Consider the following 17563-nt stretch of genomic DNA (forward strand, 5'->3'; position numbering starts at 1 on the left):
GCAAAGGGACGCGGCGCGCACGCGGGTAGATAATATACTGACTGCTCTAACTGATACCCCAGAAGACGGAACGCTCGAACAGAGATGAAGCTGGTGTATATATAGGCTAGCCAGAACCCCAAATTTTGATTTCGATTCCTCAAGCGTAGCTCTATTGTCATCCGCATCCACGATAATGGTTTCAAAGCCCCTCGTAAGTTTGTTGGCGGCATACTGCCTTGGACATGCAACGCTTGTTCAGGCGGCCCCAGAGATTTCGTCCCTTCAATCGGCCCTCACAATTCTGAAGGATAATGATCTTTTTGGTAAGCAGTTCCCTGGATTTACATTTCCTCGTATGGAGACTAATTTTTGAAGAACATCTTACTCCAAGGACTGCATCGGCAATCTTGGTAGAGGCTTCCAAAACATTACCTGAGGGCCAAGCGGCTTGCTCTGCCCTCTCCGAAACTCTCTGGGCTCCCGAAGGCCAAGGCCAAGATTTCTCCAAGGGCCTAAACAATACACTCTCATATCAGCAATACCTTGGAAAGTTCTCTAAGAACGAATTATACTGGATCGCCCCGACTGCAGATAAGCCATGTCGAGCTATCACCGGAACTGGAGAAATCAAGTCACTGCACTGCGGTCGCCACTACAGATTGCCCACACTGTGCACTCACTCAGCTCCAGTGAGTAATATCAACACGAGCAATCCAGCACCTCAATACCAAATCACAGTGAACACTGGAATTCATAAGATCACTGGGTTCAGAGACTCTGCTGGCTTTCGATTTGATGGAGTTCGATATGCGCACCCCGCCCAGAGATTCAAGCACTCCACTGTATTCAACAGCCCCGGCAGTTCTGATGCTTTAGCTTTTGGCAATATGTGTGTCCAGGGAGACGGTGGCAGCGAAGACTGTCTTTTCTTGAATATCGCCACCCCATACCTTCCTGCTGCTTTCTCTGGCCGCTCTAAGGACCTCAAGCCAGTTATGTTCGTTATCCATGGAGGTGGATATACTCACAACAGTGGCAATATGGTGAACTACGATGGTGTCAATCTCGCCAGCAGAGGGGATGTCGTCGTCGTTAAACTCAACTACAGACTTGGACTCTTCGGATTCCTGGCTACACATACCAATGGCGCCGGTATTACGGGAAATTATGGTATCGGTGACATGGTCACAGCTCTGAAGTGGGTTAACGCCAATATCGCAGCATTTGGTGGAGACCCAAAAAGAGTCACTATTGGCGGAGAATCCGCTGGCGCTGGCTCTACCTTGATCCTGATGGCCTCGAAAGCCGCAAAGGGTTTGTTCCACGCCGGAATCGTTGAAAGCTCGGTAGGAGGATATAGCACAACTTCGATCCGCAATGACACTCCAACCCTTGCACAGGCTCATACTGCGTTCCAAGGCCTTCTTAACGCTTCTGGCTGTTCGGCGACCGCCGAACCCATTCATTGCATCAAAACCATGCCGGCCGCTGATTTATTCGCCGCCGATACAAGCGTCTTGTGGGGAGCTGTGAAAGATGACATTCACATCCATAGCACTCGTGGCCCCCCTGTCGCTAGTAGAGAATATATTGCTGACGTCCCTATCATAATGGGTCTTAACCGTGATGAATGGGCTATCTTTACCTCCCCCGAATTTTCTGGATACAATGGCAGCGCAACGTCAGCCCATGAATATCTTGAGTTCTCCGGTGGTGAAAATTCAGTTTTTGGCAAGATTCAAGAGAGAGATATTACCGAATTCGCAAACCATCCTGCCTTCCCGCTTCCTCCAGGAGACCCAGCTGTGGCAGCCTTCAACCTCACCGTTCGGGTTCTCACCAATGGATTCGTTCGATGCAAGAGTTGGTCTCAAGCTTATCTCCTTGCAAAGAATCGCAAACTTCCGAAAATCTTCCTCTATGAGGCCAACAGAGCACACCAGCCAGCGCTGTTCACCGTTTCGGAATGCGAACCCCCAGTTGGTGGATCCCCCGCCGATGAATATTTCAAGTGCCACTCAGGAATAGTAGACGCTAACCTCGGGGCGTTGATCTGGAGTGGTCTCATGCCAAGGGATGATTTGGATATTCCATTCTCGCAGCTACTGGTAGACTACTGGAGCAGTTTTGCCTGGAACCACGAGCCGAACCCGAAAAAGAAGTATTTGGAGGCTCGAGGATACTGGAATACATTGGGCCAGGTGAAGAAAACCGGAGAATGGGAGGCTTTGAAATGGAGGAATCCTACCATGAGGTGGTTGCAATGGGATGGCTACCAGAGGGGTTTGAGTGAAGTTTCGCAGTGCCATCATATGGGTCTCGGCCTAACATATCTTGAAAACTAAGCTTATAGGCTGGTACAATAGTTTATAATGAATGTAGCCTTACATTAATATGTATGATAGCTCATGAACACAAGGGATATATCGATAGAGATAATTCAACAAATGTAATATACACATACCCCACGATCAAGCCAATACCAATTGGCAAGAGCACTGAGACGGGTTATCGTTGCCTCACGCGATCCCATAAGGTATTGTAATAGCTACAAAAACGGCCGCCATGCCCTGAAATAAAAGCAGCCAGAGTTCAATGTTCTATCCGGATTTGTATTTGATCTAGAAGGTTTTCCGCGGGTACCTTTTCCACCAACACATATTCCAGGCGAGTCTAGTACCGGATCCGGCGAATGGATGTCCTATCTGGGAACTTTATATCATCATATATGTAGCTTTCTGAACCTTCCACTAGACTTCTCGTGAGATCTTAGCTTTTCTTCTCGATCCTTGGGCGCAGTCCCATGCCGAAGTAGCAATGCGCAGTGGCTGTTAAGTTCGGAGTTTGGGACAATCTCGCAAATTTCTCGTCCTACCTTTTACTATCTCTGGACAGGAACACTACCAACGAAGGTATAAGTTTCAGTATGATCACCACGTTTCCCACCTAAACTCTCACGTATAGGGTCAACGACGAAGCTACTGCCTCTAGGTTTCGTTCCTGAAAAATGCTTATTATGCTCTGCAACAGAAATTTAAGCCTAAAGCTTCAAGACAAACCCGTTAACCTTTGTATTTTTTCAAAAAACTCTTTTGCGACACTGACGGGTCGGAAGTCCTAGAGGCTTTTAAATTATCGTCTTGCCTAGTACTTTTGCCCCTTCTTATATAGACAAGCCCGATGCCCAGTCTCGTCCGTGCACATTCATATCTGATAATCATTGTGTTCCTTTCCACCTTTGTCTTGTACCAAACGGGGTGCACCGTCAACTAGCATATCTTCAACTAGACAGCACTCTACTGTTAGGGCCGCACCGGGACTGGGTTCAATAGCCGTTTTACAAAGCACCCATGCAATAACAGGAGATATGGGAGATATTGACACCACTTGGTTTTCGGGTCACGTCCACCTGAATACGGCCGGGAACTACAGTTGGTCCCGGCCGGCTTCGTGGCCCCTGATGGATCTAGAAGTAAGTCCGCGCACAATCTCATAGCTCATGTACCTCGATTGTTAGCTCCTACAAGTAGTATTCAACGAGATCTTGTCTAAAGGGAAGTTTGAAGCTAAATCATCCGGTATGCTGCCACAGAATCCAGAGACCCGAGGACCTAAATTGCTGTCCATAGCTACCGTTTTTACTTCCTTGGCGTTTCTTACCGTAGCTTTGCGGGTTTATACCCGCGCTCGAATTACGAGATATATGGGGTGGGATGATTGGTTTATCATGTTGGCTATGGTAAGCTCCTTCATGTCTTTGAACTTCGAACAAAAGTTCAAAATCTTTGACATTGACATCTCCTGGCTATTTTAGGCCGCATCATTTGGGCTGTATGGGCTTCAAATCGCCGCCATGAACGCCGGTTGGTATCACCATATTTGGGACGTGCCATACGAACAGTTCGTAATAACGAAGAAAGTATGTAACGTCAATCTACCAATATTTCTTAGACCCTAGGCGTTAGGCTAACAAAATATCTTTAGATTGGCTTATCGATTCAATCCTTATACCCTTGGATCCTCGGATTTATGAAAATATCCATTCTTCTTTTCTACTTGAGACTTTCAGTTTCTCCTCCGTTCAGACTCGTCGTATATATCACGCTAGGTTTCATGGCATTATACACGGTTGCATCTTCAATGGCGATTCTGTTCCAGTGCTGGCCATTCAACACCAGACTTGGGGACCCAACAGGATCATGCGTAAACTTCATTGCGCTGAATTATACGATTGCAAGTCTGAATATAGCAACAGATGTCTTTGTGTACTTGCTGAGCTGGGTCATGGTCCGCCGTAAGTTGAACCTTATATTATTATCTACGCGCATCAGAGGACTTTGTAAGGGACGTGCTAACAAAACCCCAAAGACCTCAAAGTTTCGACGGGACAAAAGATAGTAGTTCTAGTTATCTTCTCTGTCGGAGCCCTTGTTTGTATTTTCTCTGGTCTCCGTTTCTATTACCTTCGAGACTATTGGAACTCTTCAGACCCGACTTGGGTCGCCTATAGCGTTTCTGCAATGTCTTCGCTCGAGGCAAATGTCGCCATCATAACTTCTAGCGCTCCCGCGGTCAAACCATTGGTTATTAGGCTTTTCCCACGCTGCAAGTTCTTAAATACTCTCCAGGATAGTGCAAAAGGCACATATGGCGGATTTAGCCACACTCCCAATAACGGAGGCAGCAGCGGCCCAGGCACCATCGGAGGCGATGCCGAAAAATTCGAGAGCAAATTCGACACCACGGCTCTCATCCCTCCATTCGAAAGTCATACTACCACAATGATCGGCAGCAACATCGACAGTAGTATCGGCCGTAGTAGAAGAGAACTCAGCGACGAAGATCTCGGCTTTCCAGATGGTTTTGATGGGAAATACGGCCCACCACCAACTAATTGGGATGATCATGCACCTGCTGGTTCATCTACACCAGGAAGTTCTCATGCTGGCATGAGCTTCACTGAGCACACACCTGTGCCAAGGATCGGGCAAAGGGTGAGTGATATGGGGTGGGTAGATAGGGAAATTAGTATGGCGAGTGATGGAATGGATCTTGAGAGTTTTAAGAAGGGGAATATGAATGCTAGGATGGATCTTGTGGATGCATTACGTGGGGGGCCGGTGGGTATTATTCCGGAGCCGCCTGGTGGATCGCGAAGGCAGAGCGAAGCACCCTTCTCACATTTTTACAATCAATAGTTTGTTATTCTATAGATGTACATGTATGTGCGGGAGAGCTAACCACTGTGAAAGTTTATTTACCTGGATCGCAGCAATTTCAAGTCGTAGCTTATAAGCTTAGCGGGGGTTACCCGGTTTTTGTCAAATTCGTTTGCTGTTTTGATTCCGCGATTAAGGCTGTCTTCATGTATAATATAAAATCCTTGAAATAATTATTCTTCTGGCTGCTCAAAATTTTGTTTATTGATGTACAGGATGCGTGCTCGTACATTTTTGACGTAGGCGGCTGTCTTCTCAAACTCTTAATATAATCTCGCGTTTTGATTTGATTTCAATAAGCTTACGGGACAGATTACGGCTCATCCCAGCACATTTATCTTAGCATGCATACCGGCATATACTTCACAATCAGTGTTGAGTCCGATACACAGTAAAAGGCTTCATTGAAACTTGCGGAATTAGAATTTAAGATTGCTGATAGCGGGATAAATGAGCCTGCGGATAACCGGATATTTACATGGATGGTCCCAGCACTCTTCCAATGCTAATGACCTATATTCGGAGAGTGCGAATCGCGTTATAACAGGGAAACCGTAGTCTCCCTACGGAAAAACCGTCAATGTTCCAGGAGTAAAACTAGTTTCCCGCTAGGCGTGTGCATAGGATATGGTTGTATCTCAGTGTGGAAACGCATTTAGTTCCACGTTTCTATTATCAATTCGGTAAATAAAAACAAATGTGCTAGTAACCGGAACTCCATAGTACGACATTAAAGCAATATGCTATCTCGTGAGACTTGCAAGGATTTAAGAGTGAGTGAGTGAAGTGAAAGGTAAAAATGGGAAGGGGAAAAAAAATGAAATGAAAAAAGGGGGGTATAGTACAAAGAAAAGAAGAAAGAAAAGAAGAAACACTTGTAGGGATATCTGGTGCTTTTCCTCACGGAGCAAGTCGGACAACGAACCAAACTCATCGAAACTCCAACTCTACAACTCCTCGATTTCTAAAACCTTGGTCTGCCACCCAAGAGTACCCGCAATTTCTACGGCAGCGTTTTTGCCTGCATTCCCTCTTATGCTACCTTGGTAGTATACTCGGACTTGTTCTCCGCCTTCAACCCAGCCAACGACTGCTAATGAGCCTCCTTCAATTTCGCCTAAGCTGATGTACCTTGTAGTGCCACTGCTGACAACTTCTCGATTATCGAAGGTTCCGAGGTTGTCGAAATCTGGGAATGCCTTTTTAGATTGGCCCAGACCACCGATGTAGCTTAGACGGGAAGATTCGTCCAGATACCATAGACGGATAGTATGATTTGAGGCTTGATTGACGTAGAGGCTAGCGGTGATGTAGGCGCCAGGCGGGATTGAGGATTGCTGGATAGTTTCCGCTGTTATTTGAAATACAACGTTAGCACAATCCCGACTTAATATAGTGTTAATAAAACGATGGGATAAGAGTATTCACGCTTACCATATGAACTATCCCAGGTTCCATCATAGCCAGGAAAATGCCTTATATTTCCATTTCTATCCTCATAAAATAGATGTGCCGTTTCTTGCCTAGTGCTTGTTGAGTTCTCTGGCGGCAAGTGTGCGATAGTAATCTTGGCTTGTGGTGAACATGTTTCCAACTGTTGATCGGTAATGAACCACTTCGGGGTCTTGTTTGCATCATACGCAAGTTCTCGAACGCGGGCTGCCGCACTGTCAACATAGTATATACGAATTCGATAGCCAGGCCCGTTGTCGTTCTTGTTACCCCACCAGGAGGCTCCGATACCTGATCCTTCTGATACAAGGACACCGTAGTTGGTAAGTGGAGCTAGAGTACCCATTCTCCATCTGGTGCCCTGCGGGCTGCCAATAGCGTCGTATAGAGTCCCATTTTCTGCAGTGTAATAAAGAGAAATCTAGTTTAAAATAAACCAAAGTTAGTGTCACTAGCACTCCCTTTTTCACATAAACCTTCCATATCTCAAGGGAGCCCTTACAGTATCTCCATCTGGTGCCTGAACAGCCGCGATAGAAGAGTTCGGACGCGGTGGTGGATTTAAACCCTCTAGTTTTCCGATTTGAATCCAATCCTGGCCTCGAATTATAGTCCACATCCAAATATCCGGAGTGTTGATATCCTGGAAAATATATGTAAGACTATTGTAATTTTCTTGATTTGGATCCGAGGATTTGACAGCAGCAAATGTTCCCGGTGTTGGAAGTCTTGGTGGAGCGCTCGTAGTGCTAATTCGAAATTCATCATCATGTCAGAATACACCGTCATTAAATCTTTTTAAAAAAGAACATGTCAGATCGGTTTGATAATTCGTACCTAGTCGGACCTGCACTTGTACTTGTAGCAGAGCCTCCCGTACTGGTAGTTGATGTCTGACCATTATTGGCCTCAGCACTATTATTATTATTGTTGTTCTTTCCTGCAAGAGCGCCACCGACACCGCCACCGACCGCACCAGCTACGACTACGACAGCGACCAAGATCAGAACGAAAAACACCCATCTCTTCAGACCGCATATCCGGCCTTCTTTCTCTGGCATCGGTGGGGCACCGTTGAATTGCGGATGCTCATATCCCCCTTCTTGTGCATAGGGATTGGGTGGCGGCGGCGGCGGCGGCGGCGGCCCAGGATAATTTCCTCCTAAGCTGGCTACCGGGATAGGTGTCGACTGAGCAGGATCGTTGGACAGGTGTTGGAGCTGTTGGAATAATTTCTCGGGTGGTGGCGGCGGAGGAGAGTCGACAACTTCCAGGCCCGGTTGATCCTTTAAATCCCACCGAAAATTATAAAGTCAGGATACAAATCTTCTAAAGCGGGTGTTTGGCAAGAGAAACGAAGAAAGCAGATGAATCGCAACATCTGATAACAATCGAGACATTATTTGTCGTCGAAGCACCTTGTTTTCTTGGTTCCTTACCGTTGTTTGGATAGGTTCATATCTCACCGAATATCGATGCGCCATCCTCCACAGTCTCCCTCCAGATATATACTAAGTAGCTATATGAAAAACCGACTGAGAGATTCGATCCCAAATGTTCTACAAAGACCCGAGCCCCCTAACGTTATGACCAAACCCAGTGAATTGGAAGTCGGAATTATCGAAACAAAGAGAATGACGAAACAATCGAATTCCAAACAGAAAAAAAAAAAATTCGCGGAAAGTTTTCTTGTGCTGGTTGGGGGGCTTCTGTTGATATTATACTTTGACGAGAAACCCGTCCCCAGATGTCAGACCGTCAGATTGACACCCAAACATGGCTAGCCTGGGCCGGCGGATGGGGTTCAAAATGCTTGACTCGGACCAATTAGTTTGAAATACGAAGACGAAACCAAGTCTGCCCATATTGAAGCACCCTTTTCAGCCTCATATCCTTGCCTTGAAGAATCTTGACCATGAGGATCGGAGAGAGCCTGACCCAACAGGGCCAGTATGATTTACCGCCCTGGTCCTTTCACCCATGCTTGCTGATCACGCCAGCGTGAAAAGCTGCCCCTGGTCTTCCCCTTTTCGTATTTCTTTACACTTTCTTCTTCAATCTTCAACCGTCTTCTATTGAATACTGTCGTTGGAGAAATTAGAAACAATTCTGCAACGCCTTGGATGGACCCACATTTGCTATTGATGTTGGCAGGAATAGGTACTCATCCGAGCACATAGTATGCACCTCGATAATGAAGCGCTGCCTGTGCATGCATATGTCCAAATATTACTCTACGACTTTGTCTACGCCTGGTCTCCAAGACCAGCCTTTTGGTCGATTCCGTTTCTTTCCTGTTCTTCAGTCTGTGCAAATACAAGAAAATCGTTGGCCATGCCGCTGGAATTTGAATGGTCCACCCAAGTAAGCGGCTCCACCTGTTGGTTCAGAATTCTAAAATCCGCCTAACACCACGACACCTCATTGGCCACTTGGCCCGGTTGTCGCAATTTTTACCAAAAGAATTTCCAAATAAAATGAGAAGGGACCACACTTGCAGATTGTGAAAGGAATAGGTGCAGCACCATCGAAGGGAGACTATTTTGGGTCCCAAAGAATTTTCTTGGTCGTCACACTGAGTTTTCTACCCCAATCGTTAGCGAGTCCTTGCATCGATACCCCGCAGGGTGGCGATTTTTGTGCTGTTGAGCCGCATCTTAGGCTTGATATCGCAGTTGAAGATACAAAAAAAAAAGGGATAGCCTTCTGACCAAGATCTTGGGAAGAAGTCCCATGTTGTGAATAGTCAATCTTTCTTGCATTACCCGCCTTGTTTAGTCAACGATACTTTATGAGTTTCCCGTCTGTGAAAGCTTTGCGACGGCACCCAGAGGCCAAGACCCTGCTCAATTTGATCTTCGGGTCAGATACTACATTCAGTAACGGCGATCTGAAAGGTTTCGAGAAGCAGCCCGAGGATGCGCATATATTTTGTGATATCCAACCACATCTTCTCAGCCTCACGATCGAAGTTCACGATCTTGCAGAACTCGAGCTGCAGAGGTCTTGGGTCGAAATGGTGCCTCAGAACAACAACATGAGGGCACAAGAAGACATAATGAGGCTCTTTTCAGCAATATGGCAATAGCTAGCCGCCCACGAATTGCTGCCCAGCTAGCTTGGCTTTGGCTACATCGTGAAAACTGGAATAGCGCCCAAGCAGCTGCTGCAGTGCCTCTGCACCGCCAATGGTCTATTTGTAGATACTATGGCCAAACAGACTGCGGGGTTGTCATTAGAAGTAGGGTCATAGACGGCGAGGCAAAGTCTCATGCACTTGAAGAACTGGTCAACAGTAGCCTCGAGACGGCCAGCAGGACCGCAATTGCACAAAGTGCACAAAGCAAAACATGCGATGCTATCAACCATCGTAATACCTGAGCCTTGGACAGTATGCACCTTCCGGAGCCTAGCTCGGTGTGTGTTGTTCCACGATCTTTCTGATACCTTATCAGCCGAAATTAAACAATCTATCCCGTTTTATCGACTCGATAAGACGATATTGTTGTGTATAAAATAGGTTCTATAGGTCGGCAGTTGAACATGGGGGAATTCGGAAACGTAAACCCGCTTCAGGTTGACAGGTGACAGACACCGGTAGAAAACATTAACGGCTTCATATTTACGAGCTTTTGTGGCAACCTCAAATCGGTCGTCGGTACCGTCTATGTATATACATAGTTCCCAAAAACCAGGGCTAGGCTGGAGAAAAGCAGCCCGTGTCCCAAGAACATTGTTTCGAGCTGTGGTGGGGGGGGCCAACCATGCATACTATGAACATCGCTAGCATGAATTCCACGAATGCTAGCACACCAAATCTACATATTAATCAAACAGTTCCGTAGGCAAGGGCCAGAGAGGGGGGGGCAAAGAACGTGAACGAGGAGGCAAAGACCTACCGTAGACACGCTTTGCATTGTGCTGCCGTGCACGCGTGTACATCTTTCTAGTCATCTCAAGGGGTTCTCCACTCGAATCCAGGACACGACATCTAGTGCCACAATATCCCTTCTTGATGCAAACCTAATTCGGAACCCTAGGACGACAAATTTCAGATATAAATATGTGTATCCCGCTCGGTCGCGGTCCCCGAGGTTGTCGTCTCCGAGATCGATAGCTTGGTCATTGGCGGTAATTTCGGTGCCGAGCCGAGTCCTCAGCGCACCGAACCGAAAGAACCCTCCTCCAATTGCAAACTCTAAAGTTTTTTAAATTATAAAATCCCATCCTTAACCTCGAGATCGTTGCACCACGTTTTCCGCATTTTTCATAATTGTGAACTTGCTCCCTATCCTTCTTTCACATCCCGTTTTAAATTTTCAGAATGAAATTATCTTGCAAATCCATGAAGTTATGAGCTTTCTAAAACCCCGACTTTCCCTTCCCTAGATGCCACTGTGTCGCAGCTGACTTTTTTTGATTTTTTTGGGGGCTTTTTTTTTTGGCTATTTTGAAGCCTAAAGGTGTGGTATGCGCAGTGATGGTATTTTTTATGTGATAAGAGAGCAGATCTAGATGTCGAATGTATAATTATAGGAGCCGATGTTGATTGTGTGCCAGTCAACCCACTAGTTATAGTATAATAGCAGAAATATATGTACAATCACCCAACCAAAGTATGTGGCTTTCCAGCTGGTACTTCGTACGAGCTGCTGATATCTAATGTAACAATTAAGTATCGATATTGTGTTATATTTGATCTGATGTACGTATACGTGGACTGTCAAAACTAAAGAGGTTATTCGAAATTAATGATCTCAAAATATGATCAATCTCATATTTTACCCCCCGATGTTTTCAAACTTGATCGTGATAGAATTAATTACACTGGAGGATATATAATGGTATAGTTAGGTCTATAGAACACTCTGCCATTGACCTGAGAGGTGTGTATATATCGAGTTCATAGATTAAATTAGAATTGAAGATCTCTAAGTATATCGTCTTTTATACAAACCGAGTGCATGTCGACTGAGGTATCATAATAACCAACAGAAAAACACATTAACAATACGTATACATTAAATTTAATCTCGACTCTATTGGGAGCGCAAGGCATCAAACCGAAAAAGAGAGAAAGGGTATTACTCCAGCAAATGCTCCATGCAATGCAAATGAATAACTCAATAAAACCCTTCAGTCCAACATAGCACACCCTGTGCACCACTCCCCTTGTGTACTGCCCTTTCATCACACACTCTTCCAACATAGTTCCTAACGTCATCCATCAACCGCCTGTTGGCACAGCAAGCCACTACTGTTTCCCCCTCGGCTAATTCGATAGGAGGAAGTATCATCTTCGAAATCGAGGGACGGCCGCAGCTAAATTCGATATCATCGGATGAAAAGCCACAGGTGCAAACGGTTTCACAGCAAGAGTTACCAGTACCGGCTGCACAACAACAAGGTGCTCCTTCTTCGTCTGAAGCTGAGGAATTGCTGGATGAGGTTGAGATTGTTCGAGCATGGGCCTGGGCCGCTTGGGATGGAGATGTTGCTTTCGGTTCGGATGGTTCTGCACAACATGATTTCGGTGGCGGCGCTGGGATTTCTTTCTTACCTGCGCAACATGTTGCTACCGGCTCTCCATTCACAGGGGTGATTTCGTCTACAGTTCCATCCTTTTCGACTGTCTTGAGCAACAAATATTCGCTCCCCTTGCTTGCAACCGAGCCAGATGCTCCAAAAGAATCCCCATCGTCACTCCCAACCACAAACTTCCCGTCCTTGGCGGTCTTCATGGTTCCACAAGTGACCGCAATATTAATAAAGACATCAACACCCTTACCCCTTGCCTTGTTACCCAACCTTGCTAGCCTCTTAGTAAGAAGTTTGAGATCGCTGACGTGCCTGACCGTCCAATGGAAGTGTATTCGTCGTACACAAGCCGGATTTGATGCGATTTCTTCAAGGATTGGGAGAGTAAATGTTACACCAGTAGATGTGGCAATTAGAACCACGGTTTCGAAGGTATTCCACGCTGGCGGTGAACCGTACGGTCCTTCGATGAAGGCCTTCAGAACAACTGGTGCGTTATCGGCTGGGCCACATTTTCGATGCAGTTGTTTGGAAAATCCGGCTCTTGAACTGATCAGGAGGTGGAGATCTCGGCTGCCATTACGGGTTGCTGCTGCATTACCAAGCTCTTTGTACTCCTCGCCTGGTGCCGGCAGGGCTTCGTATGTATTGGAGATGGAGAATGGGTGGGATTCAAATGGCCGTAGGGAAGGGATTGACAAGTAGATATGTTGACCTGCTCGCCATTTCATTTTGACGTCCTTGATGACTACTCTCGTCAAATTCTCTTTGCGGTCCAGGATGTCGATTTCAGCTGTATGGCCGAAGTGGAGCGAGTAGCTTGACTTGGTCGTCGAGGTTGAGGAACTGTGGATATTACTATATAAAAATAGAGCTGCTCGTAGGAATCGATCGAACGCAACGAATGCGATCCCGAGCCAGACGTTGTAAATGGCGGATTTTGGAACGTGCATGTAAAGACACCAGAGGAGAGCACCGACACTAGCCAAATGATTAAGGTAAAATAGTTCGTATGTGTACCATCGAACTGGGGCAATAGACGTAAACATAATCCATCCCAGGACGCCGAACCCTCCGAATCCATACCGAACCATGGGCATGATCTCCAACTCGGTTTGGAGGAAGTCCGAAAGATCCCATCCACGCCAGAAGAGCGCCATATGTACCAAAACCGAAACTAGGATGACTCTGCCGACCCAACGATGTAGCCAGTTGATCCGTTCGCCAGGGATGTTTGTGAGAAGGGTAAAAAGTGAAAGTCGGCCGCTAATCAACAAGACAAAGGGAATCTGAGTGACGGAGACCCATGCAGCCCTATATGCAATCTTTTCGTAGTACCAATAACCCGAAGTATAAACGTTTATCGAAAGCATGATGGCAACCATAGCCATATATATAAAGACGACGACAGATCGACCAAGAGGGAGAGGAGTGAACATCGCCAACAGCGTGTTTTTATTCGTGAAAGAACGGACAGAAGGAAGAGCAGCTTCCCGCAGCACAGCAGTTGCGGTTGCCCATATCTGGCCTATTTTGTTCTTCACCCGGGTCGGATGGGGACTATTATTTGCGGCTGCCTTGAGCCTCGAACGAACGAGGATCCGGTCAATGATGTTGAGGGCGGTGAGAGAGCCTATGACCACCCCGACTATGATCCAGTATGTACGGGCGATATCACGGTTGGTCTTGCTGAAAAGGTTGTCGCTCATATCACTGGGCATTTTGGCGGTTATGGAGAGCCCGAGCGGCGTCTCTGTGAATTTGGGGGAAAGAAAGAGTGAGAATCGAGTCGAGTCGAGTGTGTTGTTGGGCGACGTTGAGGTTTGGTCTGATCTTCTTCAATAACTAAACCATATGCATCCTGTACCTGTTCCAGTCCTACTTTCCTAAGCTACCCGCAAATGCCACCAGCTGGGCCCAAACTCTGTCCTTCAACTTGTGCCCCAAGTTTCTGCCTCCTTCAAATTTAACTTGTTCGACGATGAGTTATTCGAATGTCTGTGCAATTAACTGAATCGAGTGTTGGTGTTTGGTACGATGCAGTAGTATTGCTATCCAGGCAGCCGCGTTACTAGTTCGAGTCCTAGTTACCCAAAAATTCGTTCGTGGAGGGAAGAGGGAGATCTGAGATGCGATATCACGAAATCGTCACTCGTGATAGATCTATATATCGATTCGGTAGCTGTGTAGGATGCCGTGCCACCTGATGCTTCGCCTGCCTACCGATGTCGACATGGAATAATATGCAGATTCAAGCGGAAAGGAAGGAAGGAGAAACCTTGAATTGAAATATCCTCTCAACAGTTGGCCACTTCAAAACAATCTGGAATGCCTAGAGCCAGGAGGGCACATGCTTCATCATCTTGGCCCCGTCGTGGCACTCAAATGTCCTGGATTTTGCCATGCATATCGGAGTTCCATGTTCCATTGCCAACGTTCAGCGCCGTCTCATGTGGATATCTGCGACAATAGCTTTTTCGCTTCGTCCACAAAAAAGCTTCGAGCTCTCAGGTTTTGCTGGTGAGAAAACCCAACAGCTTGCATATTGAAAAAGAAAATTCAGCTCAAAACCCCGCGTAGTGGTCAACCTGCAGACTCGTCTAGACCGTTTCTGGGAATTGTGGTGGGCGCTCCAGCCAATCGGACGCCCGTTTTCCCTGCCCTGTTCGCAGCGGAGACCCACCTTCCTGCACCAAACCCACTCCGGCGGGGCAACACAGGCCCAAGCTAAGAAGTCAGTCATGAAACTAAAGAATCGACATCGTGATTGTCTTCAAAAGAATCCCGGAAGTCGGAAGGCATTTGCTTACAATATCTTACGTATATGAGCAGATTTGAGAGTGAATTGGGTGGAGAATTGCTCGGTTTTTTGGTCTTGTCTTTCTTGACTTCAAAGGAAGTCGAAATTGCAGAAGCTCGGACAATGCTTGGGATCCATTGGCAACTGGAACTGCAATGCAATGTCATCGGGTTCGTTGATGCATGATATTGACAAGCAACCTGATTTTTTCCACTTGTTCGTCATACATAGATTTCTGGCGGGAGTATTATCGACCATTCCTTTTCAGCGCATTCGCCAGGCACCAGATGTGTTCGATACGCTAATTAGCGTAAAATTGCCAGGTTGACGGACGAGCCCTCCCTTGCCGTTTGAGACGATGCTGCAGCTGTACAGAGTATAATTGTGCTTTCTTGCTCACATATAAAATCAGACCCGTAGCGCCCAGACTTTAGTGACGTTCGCCTCTTTTCTTGTCCATTTCTTGTCACTCTTGGCTACTATTTTTCGCCATCAATCTGCCGTTTTCGTTGCCATTGCATCGACACGTTAGCATCTCGACTTTGTTGCATTTTATGCTGTACAACGCAGAACTCTATATATTACAAAAATGTTTCTAAAATCATGTCTTCTGTTGCCTCTCCTTCCTTTTGCTGCCGCCCATTTCCTCCTAAACACTCCCCCGACAATCGGGTTTTCGGATGATGAAGAAGGGACCTACCCTTGCGGTAGTTTCAATGTCACCGATCGGAAAACTGTTACGGATTTCCCAATCGTCGGGATCCCTATTTCCGTCACATCCACACATCCAGAAGACACATGGTTCTTCAGGGTCGCATTACTGAATGATACAGAAAACTGGGTCGATTTATTACCCGCGATATCACAGCAGGGTACTGGTGATTTCTGTAACCCCAGCGTCCCAGGACCGGCTGCGTGGGAAGGAGAGGATGGTGTTCTTCAGATTGTGGCTAGCGCCCCAGATGGATACCTTTTCCAGGTAATTTTTTGGCCTATGGACTTTTGATATTGGTTTAACTGTGACAAGAAATACTGATATGTTTCTATTAAATATATAGTGTGCTGCTGTCAAGTTCGTAGGAGGATCTGCCAGTACAACCGGAACGTGTAAAAACGGAACTAAAGTTAACGCGGAGTTTATAGACGAGAAATTGGTGTTGAATGCGCAGACTACTAGTACTGCTGGTGGCTCTGAGGCTACCGAGATGGCTACTAAGACTGGTGGGCCGGCGACGCAAACATCGGCTTCGGGTAGTACTACAACGCCGAATGCGGCTGATAGGAGAGATGGTGGGTTTGCGATTTTGGGAGGGATTGTCGGGGTTTTCGGGTTATTGTTCATTTAGAATCTTCTTAAGTGCGCTGGAGTTGGCCTCGACCCCAAGCTGGCATAGGTCACCACTCAACAAAGTATAGTTTTGTAATGCCCCAAACTTGTTTTAGGTTAGTGTCCTAGAGTTTTAGGACGATCATACGAGGTCTCTCCACATTAATATTATTACATTTCAATGCGGTGACAGCTAGCTGTCTCTCAATCCAACTGGTCATTCTTCTGCGAAAGGGAAATTTTCAAGATCCCCTTTAAGTAGTACCATGTAACCCAAAGTCTGATAACATAACCGCCAGTTCCCAAGGACTCCGAGACTACTTATACATTATTTGTAAACAAAACTTTTATCGATTGAAAACTTTTGGTGTTGAAGGTCGCACCCCCGTCCCCAAAGAGTCATTTCTTAAATTCGGGCCTATGCTTTCATATATTAGTGCCTTTTCCTAGGCAGTTCCAAGAGGGCTATTGGGAAACTTACATCTCCGTGATAATTTTGCTATCTGCCGCTCTTTTAGCTTCTTTCCATCCTAGAGGGGTGCGAGCACCGTCACGGACATCTTCCTGACGGGTTAAGTCCTGGCCGAGGATTTTACCACTAGAAGGGCTAATGTGGCCGACTTGTGGTGAAACGGAAGAGGAACTTTCGGATAGGTCTTCACGGATGACGGAAGTCCCTTTGCCAGACTTAGAGGAGTTGTTGACCATTTTGTGACGTATGGTATCTTTGCAGTTCGATTTCGCAAAATATTTGAGTAACCAATATGTTATAAGCCTCTCGGTAGATTGATGATCGTGAGTTCTTATTACGTGGAGGAGAATGTTGGTTGGAATCGCAGCTTTTATATCACCCGATTTACAGTATAATTAGGTTACATCCAACCAACTTCCGACCTGCTGACCGAATTTCTCAATCCACCTGTTCAATGACGCAAAAGATTGACTTTCCTCAATTAAAAATGAAAGTACCAGGCGGCCATTCAGCGAGAACTAAGAAACCGTTCGCATACTTGCGCATTGTAACCACATGTACACACACATCCACGCGGGGCAAACGAATGGCCAAGGGGCATAAAAAGTGTGTGTTCACGAATCCGTCAAAGTTCCAGTTTTTTTCCTTGTTTCGGACTAAAATAAAAGGCACCTTTCATATGGGACGATCTTATGATTTTCGTAAGGAAGCCGATGGGATCGGTAGACGGATGAATGCTTCGAAGCCATCTATTAAGCTCGACCCTGGTGGTG

At 46.3% G+C, this 17563-nt stretch overlaps 7 protein-coding genes across 7 annotated transcripts; 4 read left to right on the forward strand and 3 right to left on the reverse strand.

The window, feature by feature from the left end:
* Positions 1–175: 175 nt before the first annotated feature.
* AOL_s00078g562 (uncharacterized protein) lies at positions 176–2327 on the forward strand (the record flags this gene model as incomplete). Its single annotated transcript, XM_011123825.1, has 2 exons — positions 176–305; positions 358–2327. 2 exons carry the CDS (start codon positions 176–178, stop codon positions 2325–2327), a joined length of 2100 nt encoding a protein of 699 aa, XP_011122127.1.
* Positions 2328–3709: 1382 nt separating this feature from the next.
* On the forward strand, positions 3710–5180 carry AOL_s00078g563 (uncharacterized protein; the record flags this gene model as incomplete). Its single annotated transcript, XM_011123826.1, has 4 exons — positions 3710–3721; positions 3797–3901; positions 3967–4276; positions 4351–5180. 4 exons carry the CDS (start codon positions 3710–3712, stop codon positions 5178–5180), a joined length of 1257 nt encoding a protein of 418 aa, XP_011122128.1.
* Positions 5181–6148: 968 nt separating this feature from the next.
* AOL_s00078g564 (uncharacterized protein) lies at positions 6149–8137 on the reverse strand (the record flags this gene model as incomplete). The annotated part of the gene is made up of 5 exons (XM_011123827.1): positions 6149–6552; positions 6636–7074; positions 7156–7402; positions 7491–7939; positions 8093–8137. 5 exons carry the CDS (start codon positions 8135–8137, stop codon positions 6149–6151), a joined length of 1584 nt encoding a protein of 527 aa, XP_011122129.1.
* A 1307-nt stretch (positions 8138–9444) lies between these two features.
* On the forward strand, positions 9445–9741 carry AOL_s00078g565 (uncharacterized protein; the record flags this gene model as incomplete). The annotated part of the gene is made up of 1 exon (XM_011123828.1): positions 9445–9741. The coding sequence occupies one exon, from the start codon at positions 9445–9447 to the stop codon at positions 9739–9741; it is 297 nt and encodes a 98-aa protein (XP_011122130.1).
* Positions 9742–11776: 2035 nt separating this feature from the next.
* AOL_s00078g566 (uncharacterized protein) lies at positions 11777–13912 on the reverse strand (the record flags this gene model as incomplete). The annotated part of the gene is made up of 1 exon (XM_011123829.1): positions 11777–13912. The coding sequence occupies one exon, from the start codon at positions 13910–13912 to the stop codon at positions 11777–11779; it is 2136 nt and encodes a 711-aa protein (XP_011122131.1).
* A 1668-nt stretch (positions 13913–15580) lies between these two features.
* AOL_s00078g567 (uncharacterized protein) lies at positions 15581–16337 on the forward strand (the record flags this gene model as incomplete). The annotated part of the gene is made up of 2 exons (XM_011123830.1): positions 15581–15970; positions 16050–16337. 2 exons carry the CDS (start codon positions 15581–15583, stop codon positions 16335–16337), a joined length of 678 nt encoding a protein of 225 aa, XP_011122132.1.
* A 380-nt stretch (positions 16338–16717) lies between these two features.
* Positions 16718–17026, reverse strand: AOL_s00078g568 (uncharacterized protein; the record flags this gene model as incomplete). The annotated part of the gene is made up of 2 exons (XM_011123831.1): positions 16718–16736; positions 16800–17026. 2 exons carry the CDS (start codon positions 17024–17026, stop codon positions 16718–16720), a joined length of 246 nt encoding a protein of 81 aa, XP_011122133.1.
* Positions 17027–17563: the final 537 nt, after the last annotated feature.

The sequence above is a fragment of the Orbilia oligospora genome (genome assembly GCF_000225545.1).
Source record: "Orbilia oligospora ATCC 24927 unplaced genomic scaffold scaffold00078, whole genome shotgun sequence".
NCBI lineage: Eukaryota > Fungi > Ascomycota > Orbiliomycetes > Orbiliales > Orbiliaceae > Orbilia > Orbilia oligospora.